Source organism: Phasianus colchicus, chromosome 5 (genome assembly GCF_987193195.1).
Source record: "Phasianus colchicus chromosome 5, bPhaCol1.hap1.1, whole genome shotgun sequence".
Lineage (NCBI taxonomy): Eukaryota > Metazoa > Chordata > Aves > Galliformes > Phasianidae > Phasianus > Phasianus colchicus.
In genome coordinates, this window is record NC_143440.1 from 7,636,442 (window position 1) to 7,661,443 (window position 25,002).

At 46.2% G+C, this 25,002-nt stretch overlaps 4 protein-coding genes across 4 annotated transcripts; 3 read left to right on the plus strand and 1 right to left on the minus strand.

Annotated features, from left to right (window-relative positions):
- The first annotated feature begins 1,112 nt into the window (after window positions 1–1,112).
- On the plus strand, window positions 1,113–2,766 carry LOC149917715 (olfactory receptor 5B21-like). The gene has a single exon (XM_090142021.1). It carries the CDS (start codon window positions 1,347–1,349, stop codon window positions 2,352–2,354), a length of 1,008 nt encoding a protein of 335 aa, XP_089998147.1. The 5' UTR covers window positions 1,113–1,346; the 3' UTR covers window positions 2,355–2,766.
- A 1,680-nt stretch (window positions 2,767–4,446) lies between these two features.
- On the minus strand, window positions 4,447–7,015 carry LOC149917716 (olfactory receptor 5J3-like). The gene has a single exon (XM_090142022.1). It carries the CDS (start codon window positions 6,215–6,217, stop codon window positions 5,258–5,260), a length of 960 nt encoding a protein of 319 aa, XP_089998148.1. The 5' UTR covers window positions 6,218–7,015; the 3' UTR covers window positions 4,447–5,257.
- A 3,106-nt stretch (window positions 7,016–10,121) lies between these two features.
- On the plus strand, window positions 10,122–11,287 carry LOC116238613 (olfactory receptor 5AR1-like). The gene has a single exon (XM_090141992.1). The coding sequence runs from the start codon at window positions 10,289–10,291 to the stop codon at window positions 11,285–11,287; it is 999 nt and encodes a 332-aa protein (XP_089998118.1). The 5' UTR covers window positions 10,122–10,288.
- A 2,024-nt stretch (window positions 11,288–13,311) lies between these two features.
- On the plus strand, window positions 13,312–14,772 carry LOC149917717 (olfactory receptor 5B21-like). Its single transcript, XM_090142023.1, has one exon. The coding sequence runs from the start codon at window positions 13,611–13,613 to the stop codon at window positions 14,616–14,618; it is 1,008 nt and encodes a 335-aa protein (XP_089998149.1). The 5' UTR covers window positions 13,312–13,610; the 3' UTR covers window positions 14,619–14,772.
- Window positions 14,773–25,002: the final 10,230 nt, after the last annotated feature.

Sequence of the window (25,002 nt, forward strand, 5' to 3'; positions counted from 1 at the left end):
ATCTCCTTCACGATCAAACCAGGGGGAGGAATCGGCCCCACTTTTGCAGGAAAGCATCATATAAACAACAGCTTCTCTGGGTCCGGAGTTGATGCCCTTTATGGCTCACAAATTGTTCGTGAGCTTCACACTAACAAGGGGAGACACGGGCTTATTTCTCACCTCATAGGTGAGAAACACCTGTAGGTGCAGGTGAGAACAAGGCTCAACTTTGTGCCTCCACAAACTGGGAAGGGTCCTGAGCTATGAGCCAACAGGTGAGTTGGGGAGCATCGCCCAATGTCAGCCACAGGGCCCCATGGAGAGCTGAGCTGTGAGGAAGGGAGGATTTTGGCAGGAGCCTCTTTGCAGGGCAACCACTTGCCCAAGGTCAGAGTCTCTTGAACACAGCCCAGGGATCCAGAAGCAGCTTTTCTAACCTGAAGGCAGCTGCCAGCACTAAGGAAAAGCCCACAGTCTCAGCTAATTGCAATGCCTGTCTTTGCTGTAATTGCACAGTGAGCAAAAGGCAGGAGGCTTGGAGAAGCCGAGGCATTGACCGTCCAAAGCCCTGCTTGTCAGAGATGACAGAGAGCCAGCAGCAGGCATTGGATGGTCAGAGCTCCACTTGGCAGGCTCCAGGGCAGCAAGCATCTGCAGCACTCCTGGCAACATGGCTGATGGTTCTGCTGCATGTGAGCTTCAAAACCTGGAAAGGAATACAAAGGTCTGTGAAGCCTCAGTTTCTCTAAATCCAGACTGAAGAGACTCATGTATCAGTCAGACAAGGGCTTATGCACTGAATTTTCCAAGTGCAGAACACTCCTTTCCTAGGCTAGAGTTTGACATTGTGTGCAATGGATTCCTCAGTGAGCAATTCCTGCCACCATCTACATAACTTCTCTTTTGGGAAGACATAGGCTTGGTACTGTGATAAGTTTTTTAAACCGTATTCTAAGTAGCTTGCTCTGTGCATTCACCTTCCATTGCTGGGGCTTCCAGTCGTACTGATCTTTATAACCCTTTCCCTTGCCTTTCTCAATTCAGTATTTTCACAGAAATGTTGTCATCACAGGACAGAAAAGGGGAGCTGGTTGATATAATATTGGTTTATATAATAATTTGGTTATCTCTTTGGATCTAAAGAGTGACAAACTTAAACAAGGAGAAGACAAATTCCAGTTTGCAAAGTGACATTACCAAATCAAAATATGACCAGAATAAAACAAACATATTGCACCATTCACATTGCTTACTTGTGTTTTGAGACATTTAATCTGTTTCCCTTTGGTTGCAGCCTGCATGCTTTATGTTTCCCGATAAAAAGACAATTCCTTTGATCTTGGAGTGTGGGGCAAAAAGGAAACATGCTGGTTTTGTGCTTCTTCACATCTCTGCTTTCCAGCTGCAACTGTGTTGTGATGGTGGCCAAGGGAAATCACAGCCTCATTGCTGAATTTGTGCTCTTGGGATTCTCTGAGAAGAGGGGCATCCAGGCCGTCCTCTTTATGGTCTTCTTGCTGATCTACACGGTCACTCTGCTAGGCAATGCGGGCATGATCACACTGATCAGGCTGGACTCCCGGCTTCACACTCCCATGTACTTCTTCCTGAGCAGCTTGTCCTTCCTCGATATCTGCTATTCCTCCTCAATCACTCCCCGAGTGCTCTCAGACCTCCCAGCATCACAGAAAGTCATTTCCCACGCTGCATGCTTGGCGCAGTTTTATTTCTATGCTGTCTTTGCCACCACAGAGTGCTATCTTTTGGCCGCAATGGCATACGACCGCTACGTGGCCATCTGCAGCCCTCTGCTCTACGTCTTCTCCATGTCCAGCAGAGTTTGCGCCCTGCTGGTTGCTGGCTCCTACCTTGCTGGCGTTGCGAACGCCACCATTCACACGGGGTTTGCACTGCGGCTGTCCTTCTGTGGTCCCAACCTCATCAATCACTTCTACTGCGACGGTCCCCCGCTCTACGCCATCTCGTGCACAGACCCCACCGTCAATGAAATTGTGATGTTTCTGGTGGTCGGCTTCAACATGCTCATCACCAGCGTGACCATCCTCGTCTCCTACACCTACATCCTGCTCACTGTCCTCCGGATGCACACGGCTGCAGGCAAACGCAAAGCCTTCTCCACGTGTGCATCCCACCTGGCCGCTGTCACCCTCTTCTATGTGTCTGCTGCTTCCATGTACTCACGGCCCAGCTCCAGGCACTCCCAGGACCTGGACAAGGTGGCCTCTGTGTTCTACACCATGGTGATCCCCATGCTGAACCCCTTCATCTACAGCCTGAGGAACCAGGAGGTAAAGGACGCTCTAGGGAAAGTGCTGGGGAGGAAGCGTGTCTCTGACAAACAGGTGTCCTGAGTGATTTGGGGGAATGGAGACGTCTTCTCAGAAATGTTTCTACCCCTGCATTTCTGCTGTGCTGCGTCATGAAAAGAAAGAACACTCTCCAGTGATTCCATGAATGAATGAGGGGAGGAAGGAATGGAAAATCTTGACTGTGTTCCTCAATGCTTTGCTGTGGGCTGCCTCTTAGAGCAGGCCTTTTCCTGACCTGACTCAGTCGTCATTGCTGCAGTTAGTTTTCTGTGTATTTATAGTCTGATATGTGTAATTTCAGGAACTGAAGCCCTTCTGATCCTGAGTAATGGAAATGAGGCACACAAAGTCCACCTGATACCCTGGGTTGCAGAAGGAACTTGGATTCTGTTGATGAGTGAGGCAATGCCATTCCTATAACATTCTCCAAATCCCCATTTCTTCCCCTCTGTCAGCCTTGCCAGGGAAATAAACACTAGGCTTTGTAACAACAATTTGCTGCAAGAATTAACTTTACCTGGACTGTAACCTGTGTGCCCTCTTGTTCTGTTGTATGAATACAAACTGCTTTATCTCAGTGTTGTGGAATCATGTGATTTTTCCTCTAAAAGAAGTCATACGATACGTGTTATGCGACCAACAAGCTTTGGAAGTTCTAACTCAGCTGACTCAAGCAGTAGGACAGAGAAGTGTCTGGATAGGGTGAAATGTTGGGTAGGAAAACAAAGTGCCCCAAGCAGACACAAGAGCAGAGTGGGAGGGTCCTGCAAAACACCTTGACCTGGAGTTTGAGATTCTAGCAGAGGGGTGCGCTGTCAGTGCTTTAATCAGGGGAACCTGAAATAGCATCCAGCTGCTGTCAGCCATGCCCAAATGATTGCCCTGAGCATCTCACGCAGCAATACAGTGACCCTCTTTGCCTTTGGACCAACGCTGACAAAGAAAGTGGCTGTAGAGGAGCTCCTTGCTGTTAACAAGGAAGCAAGTTTCTTGTTAGTCCCCACTAATGAGTCTCTCAGGGCTTGTTAGGAAAGATCAGTTCAGTTGACTCCAAGCCTGCTGAGCAGCTCTCAGGATGAGGACACTTTCTTGGTAAGCCCCAGAAGGGCTTGTTAAGCCAATGAGTCCTTGAAGGGTGGTTGGTCTCCAAAGGACACTTTCTGCTCTGGGAAGGGGAGCATCATCACCTGTGATGGAAATAGCCTTAACCAGCTGGATGGCAAGAGCCTGGAGCCCAGGCCTGCTGGAAGAGCTTTGTGTAAGCCAAGCTAACACGCTTTGGTTGGATCCCACTCATCAGACAACTTGTTCCTGTCTGCTTTGGAACATACATGGAACAAAATAAAACACCTAAACAAAGTACTTATTTCCAAACCCTCTTCAATATGTTGAAAACTGGAGTTGGTTCTGCTCAGCAAAGCACAGGTCAAGCTGTCACCACAGCCCTGCTCTCCAAACTCTGCTGGGCATGGCAGGGGAGATGCAGAGCCACCCTTGGAGGGAGGGAGCTGGGAATGCTCCTCGTACTTCTTCTCACCTTTGGACCTTTTCAAGGACATTTCAGGCCTCAACTGTATTGCTGTTCATTGCCTTAGCACAGATGTTCATGCGTATTTTGTAGACTGTGAGGCAAACTGAAGCACACTGCGCACATCCTCCACACTTGGCTGCGATTCAGAAACATGCATTCTCCCATTTAGAATATGGGATTGGAGAATGTGTGTGGGATTGGGCTCACCTACTTCTTGAAATTGAGAACTTGTTGTCCAAATAAGAGCAAGTCAGTACTCCTCTAACATCCGAAGCATTTCAGGATCCGAAGAGCTTATGCTCCTTTGTTGTATCCTCCTGTAGAGGCTGTGATACAAACATAAAGAAGAAAAGGTAGGTGCTCTTCTTGTAGACATATCTTTGGGGATGTGCAATCACCCATTTTCCTCTTTTAAGAAGTATATTGTCTATTTCCCAGCCTCCACAGTTCATCCCCTCATCCTTCACTTCCCAGTTCCTCAGGTGCAGTTAAAGGGGTTCAGCAGGAACATTAACACCATGCAGAGCACACAGACACCAGAACGCCTCTCACACGACGTTTATTAGAGATACAGAGTGTCTAATCACACCACGTGGCCAATATATTCTATATGGAGGAAACGGTGCTAAAATTCTTTTCCTGCAGTGGTCCATTCTCTGGCTGTTCTCAGTTTAGTTATGGGAAAGGTCCAAATCTCTGAATCTGGTGGGTATTGCATTCTGCCCCATCTCTGAGTGCTCATCTCCCAGCATTGCACCATGCCCGGCTTCTCTGGGGAGTCCTTCAAGAAGGGTAATCCCAAAGTCCCCAAAGCCCCCGCTTCCTTGTGATGGACGTCCTCCTCTTTTGAGCTTTAATAATTACATCCCCACTTCCAGCAGTGCTGCTAAGTGGGTTCCAGAGATCTGCATTGGGCTGTCCTCCATGCTGACCTCTCAGAGCTACGCTCAGAGAAACATGACAAAGAGATACCCCAACAGAACTGACAAGTGTGCGTGAGATGTAACATATGAGTTAGGTGACAATGAGCTCTTGTTATCAAATAATGACAACTTCCGACTGAACTTCTTTTAAGCATTCCACATGGCAGTTCTCAGGCTTTCCTGAGGTTCCATGCTTGGTGGTCTGCTTCTGTCTAGCAGAAGAGAAAAACAATCCTTTCTAAAGAGCAGTCATATCCCTTCAGGTTGGCTGGAATTTGTCAGTAAGAGATGAGCAAATAAAGAGATGCTTTTCCTCTTTGATTCCAAAAGTCAGTTCAGCTTTGCCCTGTAACGCTGAAAACAACCAGCACAGCTCTGTTGTGAGGCTCTCCCACCACTGCCTTCATCCCACCTTCTCTAGGACAGACCCCTCAACGCTCCAGCACCTTCCCTTTCCTCCAGGCCCTCTCCATGGAAAGCTGGCCACCCAGCTAAAAGCTGCCCCAGTGTCTGTGGCACATGAGCAGTGCCTTCCTCCTCACCCCGCTCAGGGCAGCCCTCACCTCTTTGTTCCTTAGGCTGTAGACAAAGGGGTTGAGCATGGGGGTGACAGCAGTGTAGAAGATGGAAGCCACTTTGTCCAGCTTGACTGACCTCGTGGCTGCAGGCCGCATGTACATGAAGGCGACGGCCCCGTAGAAGAGGACAGTGACCGAGAGGTGGGAGGTGCAGGTGGAGAAGGCCTTACGCCTGGTGCTGGGGGAGCGGGCCTGCAGCACGACGGCCAGAATGCGGCCATAGGACAGCAGGACAGCCGTGCTGGTGGTGCCCACCATGCAGCTGACAAAGACGAGCATCAAGACATCGTTGATGCTGGTGTCAGAGCACGAGAGGGCAAAGAGCAGCGGCCCTTCGCAGTAGAAGTGGTCCAGGCGGCGGGAGGCACAGAAGGAGAGGTGAAGCATGGCTACTGTGTGCACGGTGGAGTTGAGGGCCCCTGCAGCATAGCAGCCGGCCACCAGGCGCAGGCACAATCCCTGCGACATCACCAGTGTGTACTGGAGCGGGTTGCAGATGGCCACGTAGCGGTCATATGCCATGGCGGCCAGGAGGAAGGCTTCTGCTGTGCCAAAGGCGACGTAGAAGTAAAACTGAGCGAGACAACCCCTGTAGGAGATGGTTCTGCTCCCTGTCAGGACACTGAGAAGGAACTTTGGGGTGATGCTGGAGGAGAAGCTGATGTCCAGGAGGGACAGGTGGCTGAGGAAGAAGTACATGGGGGTGTGCAGCCTGGGTTCGCAGTTGATTAAGAGGATCATTCCCACATTTCCCATTAGACTGATGAGGTACACGATGAGGAACACCACGAGGAGCACTTCCTGCAGCTCAGGGCGATCACCGAACCCCACGAGAGTAAAGTCTGTCGCCACGGAGTGATTTGTCCATGCCATGGTCAGTGGAAGTCACTAGTGATGGAAGTAGCAGAAACCGGAGTGGCTGTGGTGGAGGCCCCTCTTGCACATGGGAAACCTGCATTGGCTGATGTCTTTCCTGAGTCACAAATAAAGACATTTGCATTATTCTTAGAGGAATGGTTGTAGAGTTGCCCCCACATGTAGTAGATATCACATGCAAATAGAAAGGAAGTCTTTTCTGCTCTTCTCTGCTGCCCCTTCCAGCCAAGCAACTCTCAATCCTGCCAAAATTTGGACATAATCCTGAGCTTTCAGCATTTCCAAAGAATGTATCTGTACAAAGCCAGCACCATTGGAAAGGAATACTATACAGAATGTTCCACTTCTGCCATTTCTGTGCTTTCATGGAAGATATTTGTGATGAAATAGAAGCTAGGTGGAAAACCTGCAGGATGCACAAACAGAAGGGAAATCCCAGTCTACGAACAACATGCCTTCACCCACCTCTTGTCATGCTGTTCAGGCCTCCTCCACCCATCCTGAGACACACAGCCACACCTGTGTCTGTATCTGGGCTCCAGCAACGGAGCATCTCTCTGCTCATTCTCAGGGCACCCAGAGCGATGCCTTGTGGTGGAGCTCCAGGTTTTATTCTCCTCCAGTGGATACGTGCAATTGCCCATCCACCTCTTACTGGGGCTGACATCACCTTTCTCAGCTCCTCAGAGATGGTACTCCTCCTGGGCATTAGAGATCTTTCCATCTTTCTCCTTGCAGTTTCCAGGCACTTGGAAGCGCCTGACTGACGCAGCTCCCGCTGCTTTAGGCACAGCTTTGAGTGGGAAGCAGCTCACTGATAAGTCAGACACGTGTGCTTTGGGTTCTCCTCAGGTTTCAGAAGGCATGTTGAATGTTGAGAAATGAAGAGCAATGAAACAACAGCAGGAGGAAACAAGCAGCATGCTGAGGCGGCACCTTCCCTCCTAACTCCTCTGCCTTTCCCTTTGGTTTTGCTCTTTGCTGCCCAAGATGGCATCCCAAACGGGCAGATGGGAATCACCCGAACCTCCACAAGGGGCAATGCCAGCGCCTGGCCACTATGGGGGACTTCCCTGCCTCCAGGGTGGGCTGTAGAGCAGCTGGTCAGAGAAGGACATGAGGGCTGTGGTGAGCACCCATCTGAAGGTGAGCCACCCCCATTCCTTGTGGCCAAGATGGCCACCAGGGCTGCAAAGCCTGTGGGTTGAAGGACTCTCCACACCACATCTGCAGCCTTGGCCATAAGGAAAGCTGCTTCAAGAGGACTGACGGGGAGAGCTGGAATCTTCCTGAAGAAACAACTGATCAGTTGTGTATTAAAGCGTAGAGAACTGATGGTGTGGTGGAGGATTGTAGAATGGAGGATGAGAGAAGGTTAGAAAAAATGACATTTATTTCCATTTATTTCTCAGCCAGAAGGATTTCATTAGAATTCGTGTAGATTTCCCTAGAATAGAATAGAGTGGAATAGAACTGACTGGAAGGGAAGGGAAGGGAAGGGAAGGGAAGGGAAGGGAAGGGAAGGGAAGGGAAGGGAAGGGAAGGGAAGGGAAGGGAAGGGAAGGGAATGAGATGAATGAAGTAAAAGAAATGGAATGGAACAGAATGCAATGGAGTAGAAAGAAATGGACTTCAGAAGAATGGAGTAGAATGAAATGAAATGGAATTTAGTGAAATGGAATGGAATGGAATAGAAAGAAATGGACTTGAATAGAGTGGAGTGGAATGGAATAGAATGGAGTGGAATGGAGTGGAATGAGATGAATGGAATAAAAGAAATGGAATGGTGTGGAGTGGAGTGGAGTGGAATGAGATGAATGGAGTAAAAGAAACGCAATGGAATGGAAAGGAATGGAATGGAATGGAATGGAATGGAATGGAATGGAATGGAATGGAATCGAATCGAATCGAATCGAATCGAATGGAATGGAATGGAATGGAACGGAACGTAGGAAGAAATGAACTTGAATAGAATGGAGTGGAATGGAATGGAATGGAATGGAATGGAATGGAATGGAATGGAATGGAATGGAATGAAATGGACTGGAGTGGAGTGGAATGGAGCGGAGTGGAGTGGAATTGAGTGGAGTGGAGTGGGATGAAGTGGTATGGAATGGAATGGAATAGAATGGAATGGAGTGGATTGGAGTGGAATTGGGTGGAGTGGGATGAAGTGGTATGGAATGGAATGGAATGGAATGGAATGGAATGGAATGGAATGGAATGGAATGGAATGGAATGGAATGAGTAGAAAGTCATTGAATGGAGTGGAATGGAATAGAATGGAATAGAATAGAGTGGAATGCAGCAGAGTGGAATTGAGTGAAATGGAGTGGAGTGGAATAGAATGGAATAGGCTAAAAAAAAATTGAATGGAATGGAATGGAATGGAATGGAATGGAATGGACTAAAGTAGAGTGGAATTGAATGTTTGAAGGTAATCTCCAGTGGAGGACACATGAGGCTTACTTCTTTTCTGTTCTTTTTTTGTGAAAATTATTACCTTTGTTTATTTTTATCAGAAGAGCAGAAATAAGGGTTATGTAGTAAAATTACAGAGACACTGAATGGTAAGGTACGTGGCCATTGCTAAAAATAAATAATAAAGGAATAACTTATATGCTGTCTGGACTTAATGCAGCTGGTTTCACATGTTCACATGTTCACAGTCCATACCCACGACTCAACACCCTTGATATTGTGCTGTGTGAAACAGGAGAGCCCACCATGCGGCGTAGCAGTGGTGCATCCTGCCCTTGGATCAGCCTGCAGAGTTGTGAGTGCTGTGACCACAGGAGTGCTGCTGGAAAGAGCAGCTCAGGGGCTCTTCCTCTGGAAAGCAATGGTGAAAGAATGTATTAAAGAAGAAATGGAAAATTCAACTAAGCAGGGTCTCTGGGGAAGGCAGAGTGCTTTTGAGGTGCCCCAGCGCACCTTTGGTAATTTGTGCTGTGGGTGTGGGATAAAACTTAAATCTGCCTGCCACACCAGGGGATGCAACAGGATTCTGTTCTGGTGGCAGAGCGGTGGAGCCTTTACAGCAGCTTCAGCCCGAGCAGCAGGGAGTGCATTTCTGAGGAGGCAGAATGCAACAGACCAGCAAGGGTGATTTTCTGAGAACGTTTGGGGCAGATGTGTGCTGGGTGATGTGAGGCTGAGTGTCTTTGCCAGCAGCAGGAAAGCTGTGCGTATCCCTTCCAGGATCCTCTGTCAGCACCCGGCGGATGAGTTTTTGTCTGTGCCTGGATTCATGGCAATAGGAAGGAGAAGTGCAGAAGCTCCACTGCACTGAGGCAAAGGAAATGAATAAAAAGAGTGTAAGACATTTGAAAAAAGAGAAGGAAGACGGCAATGGACATGAAACGATACCTCTAAGCCTGGTGCTGGTGTAACCTTAGGTGACTGCCATCTGGCTGAGCTCAGAAGGAGCAGAGCAGAGACAGAGTTTAGATCCCAGCAAACTCTGATTCCTCATGCAGAGCAGGGAAACCCAGATGTGAGCTCTGAAGGGCACGGGTGAGAAGGCACAGGAACCATAGAACCATGGATTCATTTTGCTTGGAAAAAGAGGACATGCAAGAATGCAAACAGCCAAGCAAGTGAAAGGAAGGATTCTCCACCCTTTGTGAAAGGCTATGGATATTTAATGAAAGTATGTGTGTATATATGCAATAGGGGATCTCTTTCCCTGCTGGATACATAGTGCCTTGAGGAATTAGATGCTGGGATCAGGGGAAGACAGTGATTTATGTCTATTCACTGAGATTTTGAGAGACACATCTTATCAGAGATAGCCATCTTTGTGAAAGTGATTAATAATTCAGATTAGAAGGGGAAGTTTTCGATTGAAACTGTGAGTTCGTGCAGTGGCAATGAAGGATGCTGGCCTCACCTTAATGGATCCAATCATGTCACTAGAGAGTTGTAAAACCACTTTGGTGTGGCGTCTAATCTGTTGAATGCTACAACAAAGAAAGTGGCAAAGAAAGGTGCAATACTATCGTATTGACGTTTCCCCATGGAGAGGAGCTGTAATTTTTTCTGCCAGTAAGAACTGGCACCGGGAGCATGGCAGGGGGAAACCACTCTGGCGTGACAGAGTTTGTCCTCTTGGGCTTCACCACTATGCAGGAGCTGCTCTTTGTGGTTTTCTTCCTCATCTACATCACCACTCTGGTGGGGAACCTTGGAATGATCGTCCTCATCAGGACTGACCCTCATCTTCACGCACCCATGTACTTCTTCCTCAGCCACCTCTCCTTCCTGGACGTCTGCTATTCCACATGCATAACTCCAAAGCTACTGCTGGGACTCCTCACTGAGCAGAAAGTCATTTCTTTCCACGGCTGCCTCACACAGCTCTTCTTCTATTCAGTATTCGTCACCACGGAAGCCTTCTTTCTGGCCATCATGGCATACGACCGCTGCGTGGCCATCCGCTGGCCTCTGCACTACTTGGTTGTCGTGTCCCGCAGGGTCTGCATGCAGCTGGTGGTTGGCTCCTACGTGGTTGGCAGTCTGAACGCCTTGGTGCACACCACAGCTCTCCTCCAGCTGTCCTTCTGTGGCCCAAATGTGCTGAAACATTTCTACTGTGAAATCCCACCGCTCCTGCAGCTCTCGTGCACTGACACCTGGCTCAACCGGGTCTTGATGCTCTCGTGTGCGGGCTTCCTCGTTGCCTTCTTGGCCTTGGCCATCCTTGTCTCCTACACATTCCTCCTGCTCACCGTCTGCAGCATCCGCTCTGCGCAGGGCCGGCACAAAGCCTTCTTCACCTGCACCTCCCATCTCACCGCTCTCAGCCTCTTCTGTGGCTCCGCAGCTTTCTTGTACCTCCACCCTCTCTCCAGTCGCGCGGAAGAGGAAAGGAAAACAGCCTCCGTCTTCTACACGGTGGTGACCCCCATGCTCAACCCCTTCATCTACAGCCTGCGGAACACGGAGGTGAGGAGTGCTCTGAGCAGAGCTGTGAGGAAGGTCCCCTCCTGCAGCCATTGCCAGCAGTCTCCCTTCAACCACATTCCAACAGGTGCCACACATCACAGCAGATCGTTGGACGCCTGATGCAACAGGGGCATTGTACGTTCCTGCACCTCTCCTGAGAAGAACCTATTTTGCCTTGGGCTGGGCATTGTGTGGATGATGCTTTTCCAAGGGCTGAGTCCACTGGAGAAGGAATGACTTGTAATTTTGAATTTAGGTAGGATGAAGGAAAGGAAGAAGAGCAGTAGTAGAAACTCTTCCACTGCTGGTGAAGAGATATTATGAGTACTACACATACCTGCACAGGGAGATGAACTTACAGTAAATTCCAACACAATAATGATAGATCCTCTATATTCATTAAAATATATATATCAGGGTAAAATGGTGATTTTCACAAGTTGATTGAAAATGTTCTCAGTTGTTGACTAAGGCTATGCTTTCCTTCAATAAACCTGAAGTGTGGTTTTGACTGTCTTGTCCAACAACAGCCCAGGCAGCGTGTCTTTGCCATCCCAGCTGCAGCTGAATAATAACTTTTGCTTGCAGGTTCATGAATGAGGCTTGAGTAGAATTCACCAATTCTAATTGTAGGCTTTCTTGCCTGGGTTAGTCACCACTAGATCCCCTTATGGAGACAACCACGCGTGTGGAGGCTGTGATTCATCTGCCCTATGTCCAACGTCCTTCCCATGGGGAAAATTATTTTCTGGAAAAAATTTACAGCGTTCTCCACTTGCTGCTTGGCAGCCGGGGCCGATGGGCAGACGTGGAGTCGTGGCAAATGTGGAATTTGTCTGAGGCCATCACCCCCAGGGGCATTTCTGAAGGGCATCAAGGACAGCTGTGGCTCCCCGTGCTGATGCTCAGGTGTCCTTCACAAATGCATGCATCGTTTTTTTATTTTCCCCATGTGTTTATGACACAAATCACACCTGAAAAGAAGGAGGAAGAACTCTCAGGCTTTCAGTTAACGTGCTGAATTAGATCATGTTTACTGTTTAGTGCAAGTCTCCTCCTAAAGGAGCTGTCTCCAAAGTTATCTGCTCCCCAGAGAGATCTCCTTCACAATCAAACCAGGGGGAGGAATCGGCCCCACTTTTGCAGGAAAGCATCATATAAACAACAGCTTCTCTGGGTCCGGAGTTGATGCCCTTTATGGCTCACAAATTGTTCGTGAGCTTCACACTAACAAGGGGAGACACGGGCTTATTTCTCACCTCATAGGTGAGAAACACCTGTAGGTGCAGGTGAGAACAAGGCTCAACTTTGTGCCTCCACAAACTGGGAAGGGTCCTGAGCTATGAGCCAACAGGTGAGTTGGGGAGCATCGCCCAATGTCAGCCACAGGGCCCCATGGAGAGCTGAGCTGTGAGGAAGGGAGGATTTTGGCAGGAGCCTCTTTGCAGGGCAACCACTTGCCCAAGGTCAGAGTCTCTTGAACACAGCCCAGGGATCCAGAAGCAGCTTTTCTAACCTGAAGGCAGCTGCCAGCACTAAGGAAAAGCCCACAGTCTCAGCTAATTGCAATGCCTGTCTTTGCTGTAATTGCACAGTGAGCAAAAGGCAGGAGGCTTGGAGAAGCCGAGGCATTGACCGTCCAAAGCCCTGCTTGTCAGAGATGACAGAGAGCCAGCAGCAGGCATTGGATGGTCAGAGCTCCACTTGGCAGGCTCCAGGGCAGCAAGCATCTGCAGCACTCCTGGCAACATGGCTGATGGTTCTGCTGCATGTGAGCTTCAAAACCTGGAAAGGAATACAAAGGTCTGTGAAGCCTCAGTTTCTCTAAATCCAGACTGAAGAGACTCATGTATCAGTCAGACAAGGGCTTATGCACTGAATTTTCCAAGCGCAGAACACTCCTTTCCTAGGCTAGAGTTTGACATTGTGTGCAATGGATTCCTCAGTGAGCAATTCCTCCCACCATCTACATAACTTTTCTTTTGGGAAGACATAGGCTTGGTACTGTGATAAGTTTTTTAAACCGCATTCTAAGTAGCTTGCTCTGTGCATTCACCTTCCATTGCTGGGGCTTGCAGTGGTACTGATCTTTATAACCCTTTCCCTTGCCTTTCTCAATTCAGTATTTTCACAGAAATGTTGTCATCACAGGACAGAAAAGGGGAGCTGGTTGATATAATATTGGTTTATATAATAATTTGGTTATCTCTTTGGATCTAAAGAGTGACAAACTTAAACAAGGAGAAGACAAATTCCAGTTTGCAAAGTGACATTACCAAATCAAAATATGACCAGAATAAAACAAACATATTGCACCATTCACATTGCTTACTTGTGTTTTGAGACATTTAATCTGTTTCCCTTTGGTTGCAGCCTGCATGCTTTATGTTTCCCGATAAAAAGACAATTCCTTTGATCTTGGAGTGTGGGGCAAAAAGGAAACATGCTGGTTTTGTGCTTCTTCACATCTCTGCTTTCCAGCTGCAACTGTGTTGTGATGGTGGCCAAGGGAAATCACAGCCTCATTGCTGAATTTGTGCTCTTGGGATTCTCTGAGAAGAGGGGCATCCAGGCCGTCCTCTTTATGGTCTTCTTGCTGATCTACACGGTCACTCTGCTAGGCAATGCGGGCATGATCACACTGATCAGGCTGGACTCCCGGCTTCACACTCCCATGTACTTCTTCCTGAGCAGCTTGTCCTTCCTCGATATCTGCTATTCCTCCTCAATCACTCCCCGAGTGCTCTCAGACCTCCCAGCATCACAGAAAGTCATTTCCCACGCTGCATGCTTGGCGCAGTTTTATTTCTATGCTGTCTTTGCCACCACAGAGTGCTATCTTTTGGCCGCAATGGCGTACGACCGCTACGTGGCCATCTGCAGCCCTCTGCTCTACGTCTTCTCCATGTCCAGCAGAGTTTGCGCCCTGCTGGTTGCTGGCTCCTACCTTGCTGGCGTTGCGAACGCCACCATTCACACGGGGTTTGCACTGCGGCTGTCCTTCTGTGGTCCCAACCTCATCAATCACTTCTACTGCGACGGTCCCCCGCTCTACGCCATCTCGTGCACAGACCCCACCGTCAATGAAATTGTGATGTTTCTGGTGGTCGGCTTCAACATGCTCATCACCAGCGTGACCATCCTCGTCTCCTACACCTACATCCTGCTCACTGTCCTCCGGATGCACACGGCTGCAGGCAAACGCAAAGCCTTCTCCACGTGTGCATCCCACCTGGCCGCTGTCACCCTCTTCTATGTGTCTGCTGCTTCCATGTACTCACGGCCCAGCTCCAGGCACTCCCAGGACCTGGACAAGGTGGCCTCTGTGTTCTACACCATGGTGATCCCCATGCTGAACCCCTTCATCTACAGCCTGAGGAACCAGGAGGTAAAGGACGCTCTAGGGAAAGTGCTGGGGAGGAAGCGTGTCTCTGACAAACAGGTGTCCTGAGTGATTTGGGGGAATGGAGACGTCTTCTCAGAAATGTTTCTACCCCTGCATTTCTGCTGTGCTGCGTCATGAAAAGAAAGAACACTCTCCAGTGATTCCATGAATGAATGAGGGGAGGAAGGAATGGAAAATCTTGACTGTGTTCCTCAATGCTTTGCTGTGGGCTGCCTCTTAGAGCAGGCCTTTTCCTGACCTGACTCAGTCGTCATTGCTGCAGTTAGTTTTCTGTGTATTTATAGTCTGATATGTGTAATTTCAGGAACTGAAGCCCTTCTGATCCTGAGTAATGGGAATGAGGCACACACAGTCCACCTGATGCCCTGGGTTGCAGAAGGAACTTGGATTCTGTTGATGAGTGAGGCAATGCCATTCCTATAACATTCTCCAAATCCCCATTTCTTCCCCTCTGTCAGCCTTGCCAGGGAAATAAACACTAGGCTTTGTAACAACAATTTGCTGCAAGAATTAACTTTACCTGGACTGTAACCTGTGTGCCCTCTTGTTCTGTTGTATGAATGCAAACTGCTTTATCTCAGTGTTGTGGAATCATGTGATTTTTCCTCTAAAAGAAGTCATACGATACGTGTTATGCGACCAACAAGCTTTGGAAGTCCTAATTCAGCTGACTCAAGCAGTAGGACAGAGACGTGTCTGGAATAGGATGAAACGTTGGGTAGGAAAACAAAGAAGTGCCCCAAGCAGACCCAAGAGCAGAGTGAGAGGGTCCTGCAAAACACCTTGACCTGGAGTTTGAGATTCAAGCAGAGGGGTGGGCTGTCGGTGCTTTAATCAGGGGAACCTGAAATAGCATCCAGCTGCTGTCAGCCATGCCCAAATGATTGCCCTGAGCATCTCACGCAGCAATACAGTGACCCTCTTTGCCTTTGGACCAACTCTGACAAAGAAAGTGGCTGTAGAGGAGCTCCTTGCTGTTAACAAGGAAGCAAGTTTCTTGTTAGTCCCCACTAATGAGTCTCTCAGGGCTTGTTAGGAAAGATCAGTGCAGTTGACTCCAAGCCTGCTGAGCAGCTCTCAGGATGAGGACACTTTCTTGGTAAGCCCCAGAAGGGCTTGTTAAGCCAATGAGTCCTTGAAGGGTGGTTGGTCTCCAAAGAACACTTTCTGCTCTGGGAAGGGGAGCATCATCACCTGTGATGGAAATAGCCTTAACCAGCTGGATGGCAAGGGCCTGGAGCCCAGGCCTGCTGGAAGAGCTTTGCGTAAGTCAAGCTAACACGCTTTGGTTGGATCCCACTCATCAGACAACTTGTTCCTGTCTGCTTTGGAACATACATGGAACAAAATAAAACACCTAAACAAAGTACTTATTTCCAAACCTTCTTCAATATGTTGAAAATTGGGGTTGGTTCTGCTCAGCAAAGCACAGGTCAAATGATCAGCACAGCCTGGAAAATGGGAGGTCAAGGCCTTTGACGTTGTCTCCCCACCACTTCTTTATCTTTAAATTGGAGACGTATGGATTTAAAGGGTGAACTATTCAGTGGATAATGGATTGCTTGAAAGATTGCAGCCAGTGGATAGCAGTAAATGGCTCTATGTCCAGGTGGAGCCTGGTAATGAGCAGTGTACCCCAGGGGTCTTTCTTGGTCTGATAATCTTTCAGTTCTTGATCAATTACATAGATTATGAAATCGAGTGCACCCTCAGCAAGTTTGTGGACCAGACACAAAGCTGAGTGGTGCAGCTGTTATGGCAGAAGGAAGGGATGTCATCCAGCAAGACCTTGATAAATCTAAAGCTGGACCTTGCGAACCTCATGAGATTCGAGAAAGCAAAGTGTAAGCTTGGATCACAGCATTTTAGCAAAGACTTCATGTGGATCAGCTGCATAGCAGAAGTTTGCACCTAGGGACTGTTCAAGCTGGAGAAGAGAAGGCTCCAAGGTGATCTGATAGTGGCTTTTCAAATCTAAAGGGGAGATACAGGAAAGAAGAGGACGAACTCTTTAGCAGGGTCTGTATAATAGAACAAGGAGAAATGGTTTCAAGCTTAAAGAGGGTAGAATTAGATTAGCTATAAGGAAAAAGTCTTTTATGGTGAGAGTGGTGAGGCACAGGAACACGTTGTCCAGAGATGTGGTGGATGCCCTGTCCATGGAGACTTCCAAGGATAGCTGGGTCAGGCTCTGGGCAACCTGGTCAAGCTGTGGATGTCCCATTCATTGCAGGGGAGTTGGACTAGCTGACCTTTAAAGGTTCCTTCTAACTCTAAGGATTCTCTGATTCTATGATTCTATCCTTGCTCTGAACTTATTTACAAGGCATAGCAACATTCTGAGCAATGACAAGCTCTTTGCCGTGTTTTACTCCACTGTAGTGCCTGAGCTAAATCCATTGATCTACAGCTTCAGGAACAGGAATGTGAAGAATTCTGTGAGGGGGTTTGCCAGGTGGAAGTGGCTCCGGTGTGGTGTCTAACCCAGCTTGCATAATGACAGAGGTCTCCATGAATTCGCATGTTGCCAAGATTTTTTCTTTCCTCGTCTTATTCTTTTGACTTCCAATATTTGGCTTGGAAACATTTGCATTGAATTGGTTGCCCAGAGATGTTGTGGGGTCTGTTCCATGGAGATCTGCAAAGCCCACCAGGACGTGGTCCTGGGTACCCCCTGCTCTGGGTGGCCTGGAAAGATCAAGATTTTGACCAGAGCGACTGAGAATGGCCTATAACCTGAAATCTTCCGGGAAGTCTTGCTCTACTTCTGCTCAAGCTTGTACTTGTCAGCAGAGTTTGTGGACAGTCTAATGTACTTTCCATATTTTATTGCACTTGGCTTTTTTATTTCCTCCTGGCTTTTTCAGATAGACATTAGCCCTATGCTTCCCTGTAGCCCTGTTCACCAGCATCCCTCAGCTTATAGCTTAAATCATAGAATCATAGAATCAGTAAAGGTTGGAAAAGACTTCTAAAGTCATCTAGCCCAACCATCAGTCCATATGACCATGCCAGCTAATCATGTTCTTCAGTCACATTTCCATGTTTCTTGAACACCGCAGGGTCAGTGACTCCACCACTTTCCTGGGCAGCCTTTAGGCACTCTTTTGGAGAAAATTTCTTTCCAAACCTTACTTTATGATCTCCTTTATTGTCAAGATCTTCATTCCCTACCCTATAGGGGTAATGAATACTTTTCCTTTGCCACAAATACTGAGTTGACTCATTCCCCCATTAGGAGTTCTGTAGAACTCATTGGAATGTTGTGCCACTGCTTTATGCAAGCAAACAAATGGGGGGGAAGGGGCACAATTAGTGTGCTGAGTCTGTGTTTCGTTGCTGCTTGACAAAATCTAGCTTGACTGATTCTCAGAACTGCTGGAATCACAAAGTCCTAATTCAAAATAAGTATTCATTGTCACAGACACCCAAATCTCATATGTAAAGGCACTGAGGATGCATATTTCTTTTCCATCTATCTGATGTAATGTGTTGCCAAATTCAAAGTTGCATGCGTTTCAAAATTTCCTTTCATTCTGAGATGAAGTCCTAAGCAGAGGTGACTATGGCGGGTTTCACTGTCTGCTGAGTTCCTGCAGTTCTCAACTGGATTAGTCTGTTTAGAATTAAGGTGCAGTATTTCAAATCCTAAAGCCTTGAAGTCTTACCACCCTGTTATACCTTACAAATACAGAAAGAAAAGAATGCATCACTGTGCAACCCACAGTCTTCTTTCCCCCCACCACTGCATTACTGTGAGACTGGGAAAGAAAACAGTAACCTTTTGGAAAGGAAAAATCAAATTTAAATTTTATTATAAGCTCTTTCTCTGTGTGGTCAAAGAACAACTTGCTCATTGAAGTTTCAGACCCTTCCTCCCCATCAGAATGAAGACAAAGATGGGGAAATCTCTTTGCACGTCTCCTGAAAGCCTCCTTCACCTCTGTGATCCTCAGGCAGTAGATGAGGGGGTTCAGCAGAGGGGTCACACACCATCCCTGTGTAAACACACAGGAACCACCTTGTTCAGGATCTTGTGGCTGGAGCTGGGCAGCAGATGCATGAAGAAGCCTGTCGTGTAGAACAAGGAGAAGACTGGCAGTGGGAGGCACATGGGTTGAATGCTCTGAACCTGCTCTGTGTGGAGTGTATCCTCAGAACACTGCGAGAGGACACACAGGCATGAGACCACCATGATTCCACTAGGGCTAATCCTGTTTATGCTAACGAAAGCAAAGATAACCCGCTCCCTGATGAGCTTATGAGAGTCCAAAAGCTTTAGCAAGAGGCTGAGGTCACAGAAGAAATGATTAGTTATGTTGGACTTCCCAAAAGATCCCCAGAATGTGCAACTGGTGTATATCACTATGTAAAGAGGACGTAGGCCATTGAGATCAGCTGGACACAGGCTTCCTTTGGCAGCAGGACCACACTGTACAGTGGACTACAGATAGCAGTGTAGTGGTCATATGCCACGATAGTCATAAGGCAGCACTCAGCAATCCCAAAGAACATTAAGCTCTAAAGTTATGCTGCTCAGTCAGAGAAAATGTCTTTTTTCCCTGAAGCCAATGGCCCAGCATGGTGGGGTGTGATCACAGAATCACAGAATGGCCAGGGTTGGAAGGGACCTCAAGGATCATGAATCTCCAACCACATGCAGGGCCACCAACCTGCACACGTAATGCTAGACCAGGCTGCCCAGGGCCCCATCCAACCTGGCCTTGAACACCTCCAGGGACGGGGCATCCACAGCCTCTCTGGGCAGCTGTTCCAGTACCTCACCACTCTCTCTGTAAAGAATTTCCCCCTGACATCCAACCTAAATCTCCCCTCCCTTAACTTAAAACTATTTCCTCTCGTGATGGTTGTGGACTAACTAAGGTCCACAAGGGAAAAGTTGCTGAGGAAGAAGTACAGGGGAGTTGCAAGCTCTGCTTGGTCCCGACCCGAGTATTAGCATATATATCAACAGAAACACCTCAAAGAGAGGGAGCTGCATGCCCAGGCTTTCATCCCAGGAGGATGAAATTGTGGACTGTATACTTTAATATCATGAACATTTCCTTCCCTAAGTTGGACCCGCACAAAGGAGAGAACTGTAAAAATAACAAGAAAAAAATAGATCCTCTCCTACATACGTTACATGCTTATCCCATCTAAATGCTTCCTTCAACAAATATTTATTGATTACAGAGCTTTCTATGCAGAGGGAAAAAAAAGTAGCTTTGCCTAAATCAAAGTATTTTGTCAAAATCAAATATTCCAATGAAATATACTGAGTGCATTAAGCATTTCACCACCAGTGCAAACAAACCACACAGCATTACAGACAGGAGTATCTCTCCACATATCTGTATATCATTCAAAATACAGCTATGGCATTTGAAAAAAGTATATTTTTTTGTTCAACAATGTCTTATTAAAACAATTAGACTTGTTTGCCCTTCCCCTAGAAATGCTTGGAAGGATGCTATAGGAAACATGAGTTTGATAATAGGAAATATTCACCTGAACAGTTGGTGTTTTGTTTAAGGAATATTCAAATCATCCTTTCCATGGTCTGCAGAGCTCTGATAATATAAATAATATCTTAACTGAAACATCTCCTCCTTGATAAGTGCAAAGCATTTATACTTTGTTGGCCGTGTTAATGAGAAACTTGTTTTACAAGAAAATATGATGTTTCTCTCACTTGTGTTATGCACTGCTCTGAAGCATTATGCAAAATGGAGAGCTAGACATGATGTCTAAAGCTTAAGGTCTGAGAAATAACTTTTAGGAGATACGATTGGGTCACCCAAATAATAGAAGGAAGCATAGTAAGGTGTGGAGAAGGTTTCAAAATAGAGATTCATCCCACCCAGTATCAAAACTCTCCGTATTTCCAGACTCCAAAATGTACCAATTTCAACTCAGACACGTGGTCTAAGGCAGCTCCTCCTGGGAAGGAGTCTCCAGGTTTCTAACAGTCTCATTGTGGTCTCAGAAAAGAATGAACTACAGCTCTCAGAAGACGTCAAGCTGTAGATGAGTGGGTTGATGATGGGGGTGACCACAGTGTAGAAGACAAAGGCTACCTTTTCCAGTCTTCTGTACATAGGTACATGGAGAAAACCATCACATATAACAAGGAAAGAGCCATCAAATAGGAGGCACAGGTGTGGAAGGCTTTGGATCTACTCCATGAGGAGTGCATCCTCAGCATGGTGCAGAGGACAGAGATGCAGGAGAGCAAGATAACCATGGCTGTGCCCAACGTGTGTTTGATTGCAAAGACAAAGATGACCATCGCACTGCTTCAGGTGTCAGAACACACAGGTTTCAGAACATTTGTCCCAGAAGGATGAATGTGGTCCGTGTGTGATTTTGTCCCATGATCATGTGTTACGTTTTCTAGCAAAAGGAAGAATAACATAAAAATGATTTTTTTTTTTTAAATTGAACTTTGGACCATATTTCAAAGCAATCAATCATCTATTCAACTATTGCTTCTTTTTTTTTTCTTTTTCATATTCTGTTGTATTTTCTAAACCCTAGCTGTGTATATATATACATATATATATATTTCTTTTGAGGTGTTTAAAAATGAACAAGGAGAGTTGAACAAATGTCAATTCTTATTTTTGTGGTCCGATACTTAAAATTCTGTATTTTATTTTCCTAGCACTTGCATTTTTAAGCAAATAATCAGGTCTTTATTCACTCTCATATGGAAAGCAATTGTGAATTCCCACAGATCACAGATGAGTTGGAAAGGAACAAATGTCTGTAGATGGTATGATAGTTACTGCAAAGGATTCCAGGAAAGTTCTAAGTTAGCAAATCTCAAAACGGAAAATATGATTCAGCTTTAAAGAGGAAGCCTCAAGTCATCATGTACTTTTAGAGCTTTTACTTGATAGTGTTCAGCTGATCATGTGATCTGCTTTATAGGATGGCTCATAGATGGCTCATAGGATGGCAGAGCAGCCTCATAGATGTGCAAATAGACCTAGAGCAAGGAAAAGTCACAGATTACTGGCTATAATGCTATTCAGACATTCTCCTTTGGCTTTTAATTGTTATTCTGGTCTTAAAATTGTATTTGTCAAATTATTATATACTACCTACAGTGGGCAGATTCGTGTTGGTAGATTCATAACGTGCATCTTTAGGAGCTCTGGTACATCAAGGCATCTTAAATATACAACCATTAAGATAAGACACTTTCTCAAAAACTGAACAAATTTTAAAATGCACTGATTCCAAAGGCTGTTTTGTTACTGACTTACTGCTGACAACTGGAAATGTCGTTTTTCTTTATAAGAAAAGAAGACACTACCTCGTTTAATACTCGCATAAACAGGTTCATCTTACCATCAGTGCCAAACTGAAAGAAAAAGAATTGGTGTAAGTCACTGTTTCTTCTTACTGTAAAGAAAACCCACTTTGGTACAGCTGAAGGAGCCCATAAAAAAGATGTAAAATGACATGAGCAAGAAAACCTGCTGCCTAAATGCAGGAAGGATTTTGTTTTGCCACGGTGCTCAGCCTAGGAATGCATTGCTCCTTTGAAGAACTTTGTGCCATAGTACGCCCTCCAATTACTAATTTGATGTTATAACTACTGTCTTCAGGATGTTGGCAACGTCTTATTTCTGAATTTGGTTGAATGTTCCTTATGACTTTCAAGGCTGAATTGTTTTCTTCTTTGCCATCACAAGCATATTTTCCAAAGCTTCAATATGGTAATAACATTACCATGTAAAGTTGCAGTGTAAGGACTCTACTATTCATGACAGATAGTCATGCCTAGGCAAGTTCAAATTTATGTAGTGTTAATACATAAACTTAAGTAATAATACAGACCGAAAGGTGTAAAGAGGAAAGTAGAAGCCCTGCTTTTCCAAATTAACAAAGATGTCGATCTTTGTAGCCCATGTTAGATTCATTTGCAATGTAGACGTTCCAATTAGGTAGATACCTGTAATGATTTATCGCATAAACTGCACACAAATGCACAGTTTTACACATACATCAGTGCTGGTTCCCTATTGCTGATTTGGAGAACTTTGGTGAATCTTTCCAGCTGGAGTATTTCCATAATTACGAGGTGTTGAGATGCTGCCTCTGAGAGAGGCTGTTTCTCAATAACACCACGTGCTGATCTTGGTACGCTCCTGCTCCCAGAAGACAGCCCATCTCAGGAGTTAAGGAATGAATAGCTCCTCATCTCTGTCTGTCTCAAAATCATTAAAGGAAGCATAGAAAAAGCAAGAGATTGACCCGGGGTGGTATGCCCAATGAGGCTGTTGGCAGCTTATCCCAACTGTCTAAGATGGAAAGTAATAAATGGTGAAGACAAGAAATAGCCTCTGGGAAGGACATCGATGTGTGGACATCCAACACCATGTGCAATCAAGAGAGAAAAGAAAATAAAGAATAAAGATTAAGAATAAATTTGCTTCTCTGAAGTTCTGATTTATATAGCAAGCTGGATGGTGGAAAAAATGTTTTTTTAAGTCAATGGCTGTGAATTATAGAGAGATCAGATTGGAGGCAACGTCAAAGGAAAATAGCAGTAAGTGACAGCAGCAAAACTTGCCACTATATGAAAACGTCCTTGCCAAGTGTTAAGAGGTACACTGGGACAAACATACTTGTACAGAAGAAATCTTTAGTATGGGATAGGAGTATTGTCAGAATAAATCTTAATGAATATAGGCTTCCCTTTCCTTAATCTGGTGAAAACTGAAGATAGACGGAAACAGTGCATGTGGTGAAGTCCAGAATGATGTCAAAGGGAAAGCTTGCTTTTCGACCTTTATTTTGACCTCATATTCGACCCCTCTCTAACTGCTTGGATATTGCTTATTAGCAATTAGATTTCAAATAAGTTCTATTCCAGACCTGACGTGGAACCTATGAAGTTCAGGTGAACATCAGTGCTGAAAAAAGCTTTCACAGCAGCTGAAAACAACTGGAGAAGTCAGGGCAGGTGTTCCCTGATGCACTCACTATGAGGCTGATGTGCTGAGAAAATGCCCAGGAACATCTACTCTAGCTAGGAATGCAATGGGCTTTACAAGTCCTTATGGTCCTTTCCATGGGACAAAGCCACCAACTCCTATTACTAAAAGGAAAAAAAAAATGTATAGCAAAGGACATGTTAAGATTTGGGAACTCTTTAAAAGAGATGCCTGCAGTGAATTGCCCTTTGAATGCCCCTTCCCATCTCCTGCTTGATTTTCAGAGTGGATGGTGAAGAATATCTTGCACTTGTCAGGACCTCTACCTGTTCTGTCTCTTGAGGCTGCCAAGTTTTGGCATGGGCTGTTGATATCTGTGACAACAACGTTGCTGTAGACCAGCAATTAGCAAAAGATTCTGCATCATGCTGTGTGCATAGCTAAATCTCTGTTAGCAGTTCAGGCTGTTATGACTCACTGATTCTTATTAAGGAACCAGCAGTACACAAGCAAGGCTCACTTCTCTAAGGAAGCCAAATTGTGGCCAAGGCAAGGACAAACATCCCTTGATGACCACAAGGACTTGCAGAAATCTGTGTAAAGGCAGCAGTAGCTGCAATCAAAGAATGTCACTCAATGGAAATGCATACAAGGCTCTTGAAAGCTTGGGAGATATGTTCTTCTTCACCTGGGAATGGGGAGGATGACTTCAAATTGTGACGCCCCAAATTTACTGTGCAAGTTTCCTGAGCCTTTTGTTACACCCCAAATGGAAAAGCCTTTGCAACCAGTCAAAGGAGTGGCCACCATCCACAGGGAGGTGTGAGCTGAATGGTAAGGGTGTGCTCCATTGGGACCAGCCCTTGGTATAAATCAGTGCAGCTACACTACCTTTGGGGAGGCTGCTACTTACAGCAGCTAATGCTTCGCTCCTCTCTGTTAGTTAAAGGTGAAATATTTCTGCTGAGGTGCACGTCAGTAATTCGAACTCAAAAGCATACGTGGATCAGAAATTATGGCAGAAATTGTGGTATCTTGGAGGAGTCTGGGAAAAGAAGAGAGGAGAACACTCCCAAGACTCACACACTAAGCCTGAAATAAAGCGCGCATTCATTCAGCTGAGGGAGAAGGATTCTGCAATGACTGCTCTGATCCCAGCATTCACCTGACAGGGTAAGACTGATCCTTACCTTTACTCCTGTAAATTTGTAATTATTCTATTTTACACCTTCATGTTATCAGGAAAAGAAACCTATATTTTCCCTGTTCACTAAGGTGAATAGCTTGAATAGATACCTAAATTCAGACAACTGGAAATACGTGAGCCTGGCTCAGCACAGCTCCATGATCTCCTCCCTGGCCAAGGTGATCAGTGGGAGCTGCTGGAGGGAGGTGAGCTTTGCCCTCTGAAAATGGGATGGGAGAAGTTCTGTGAGTGTCCTCGTCACCAGGATGCTTTGCTGTGCCACAAAGCTTCC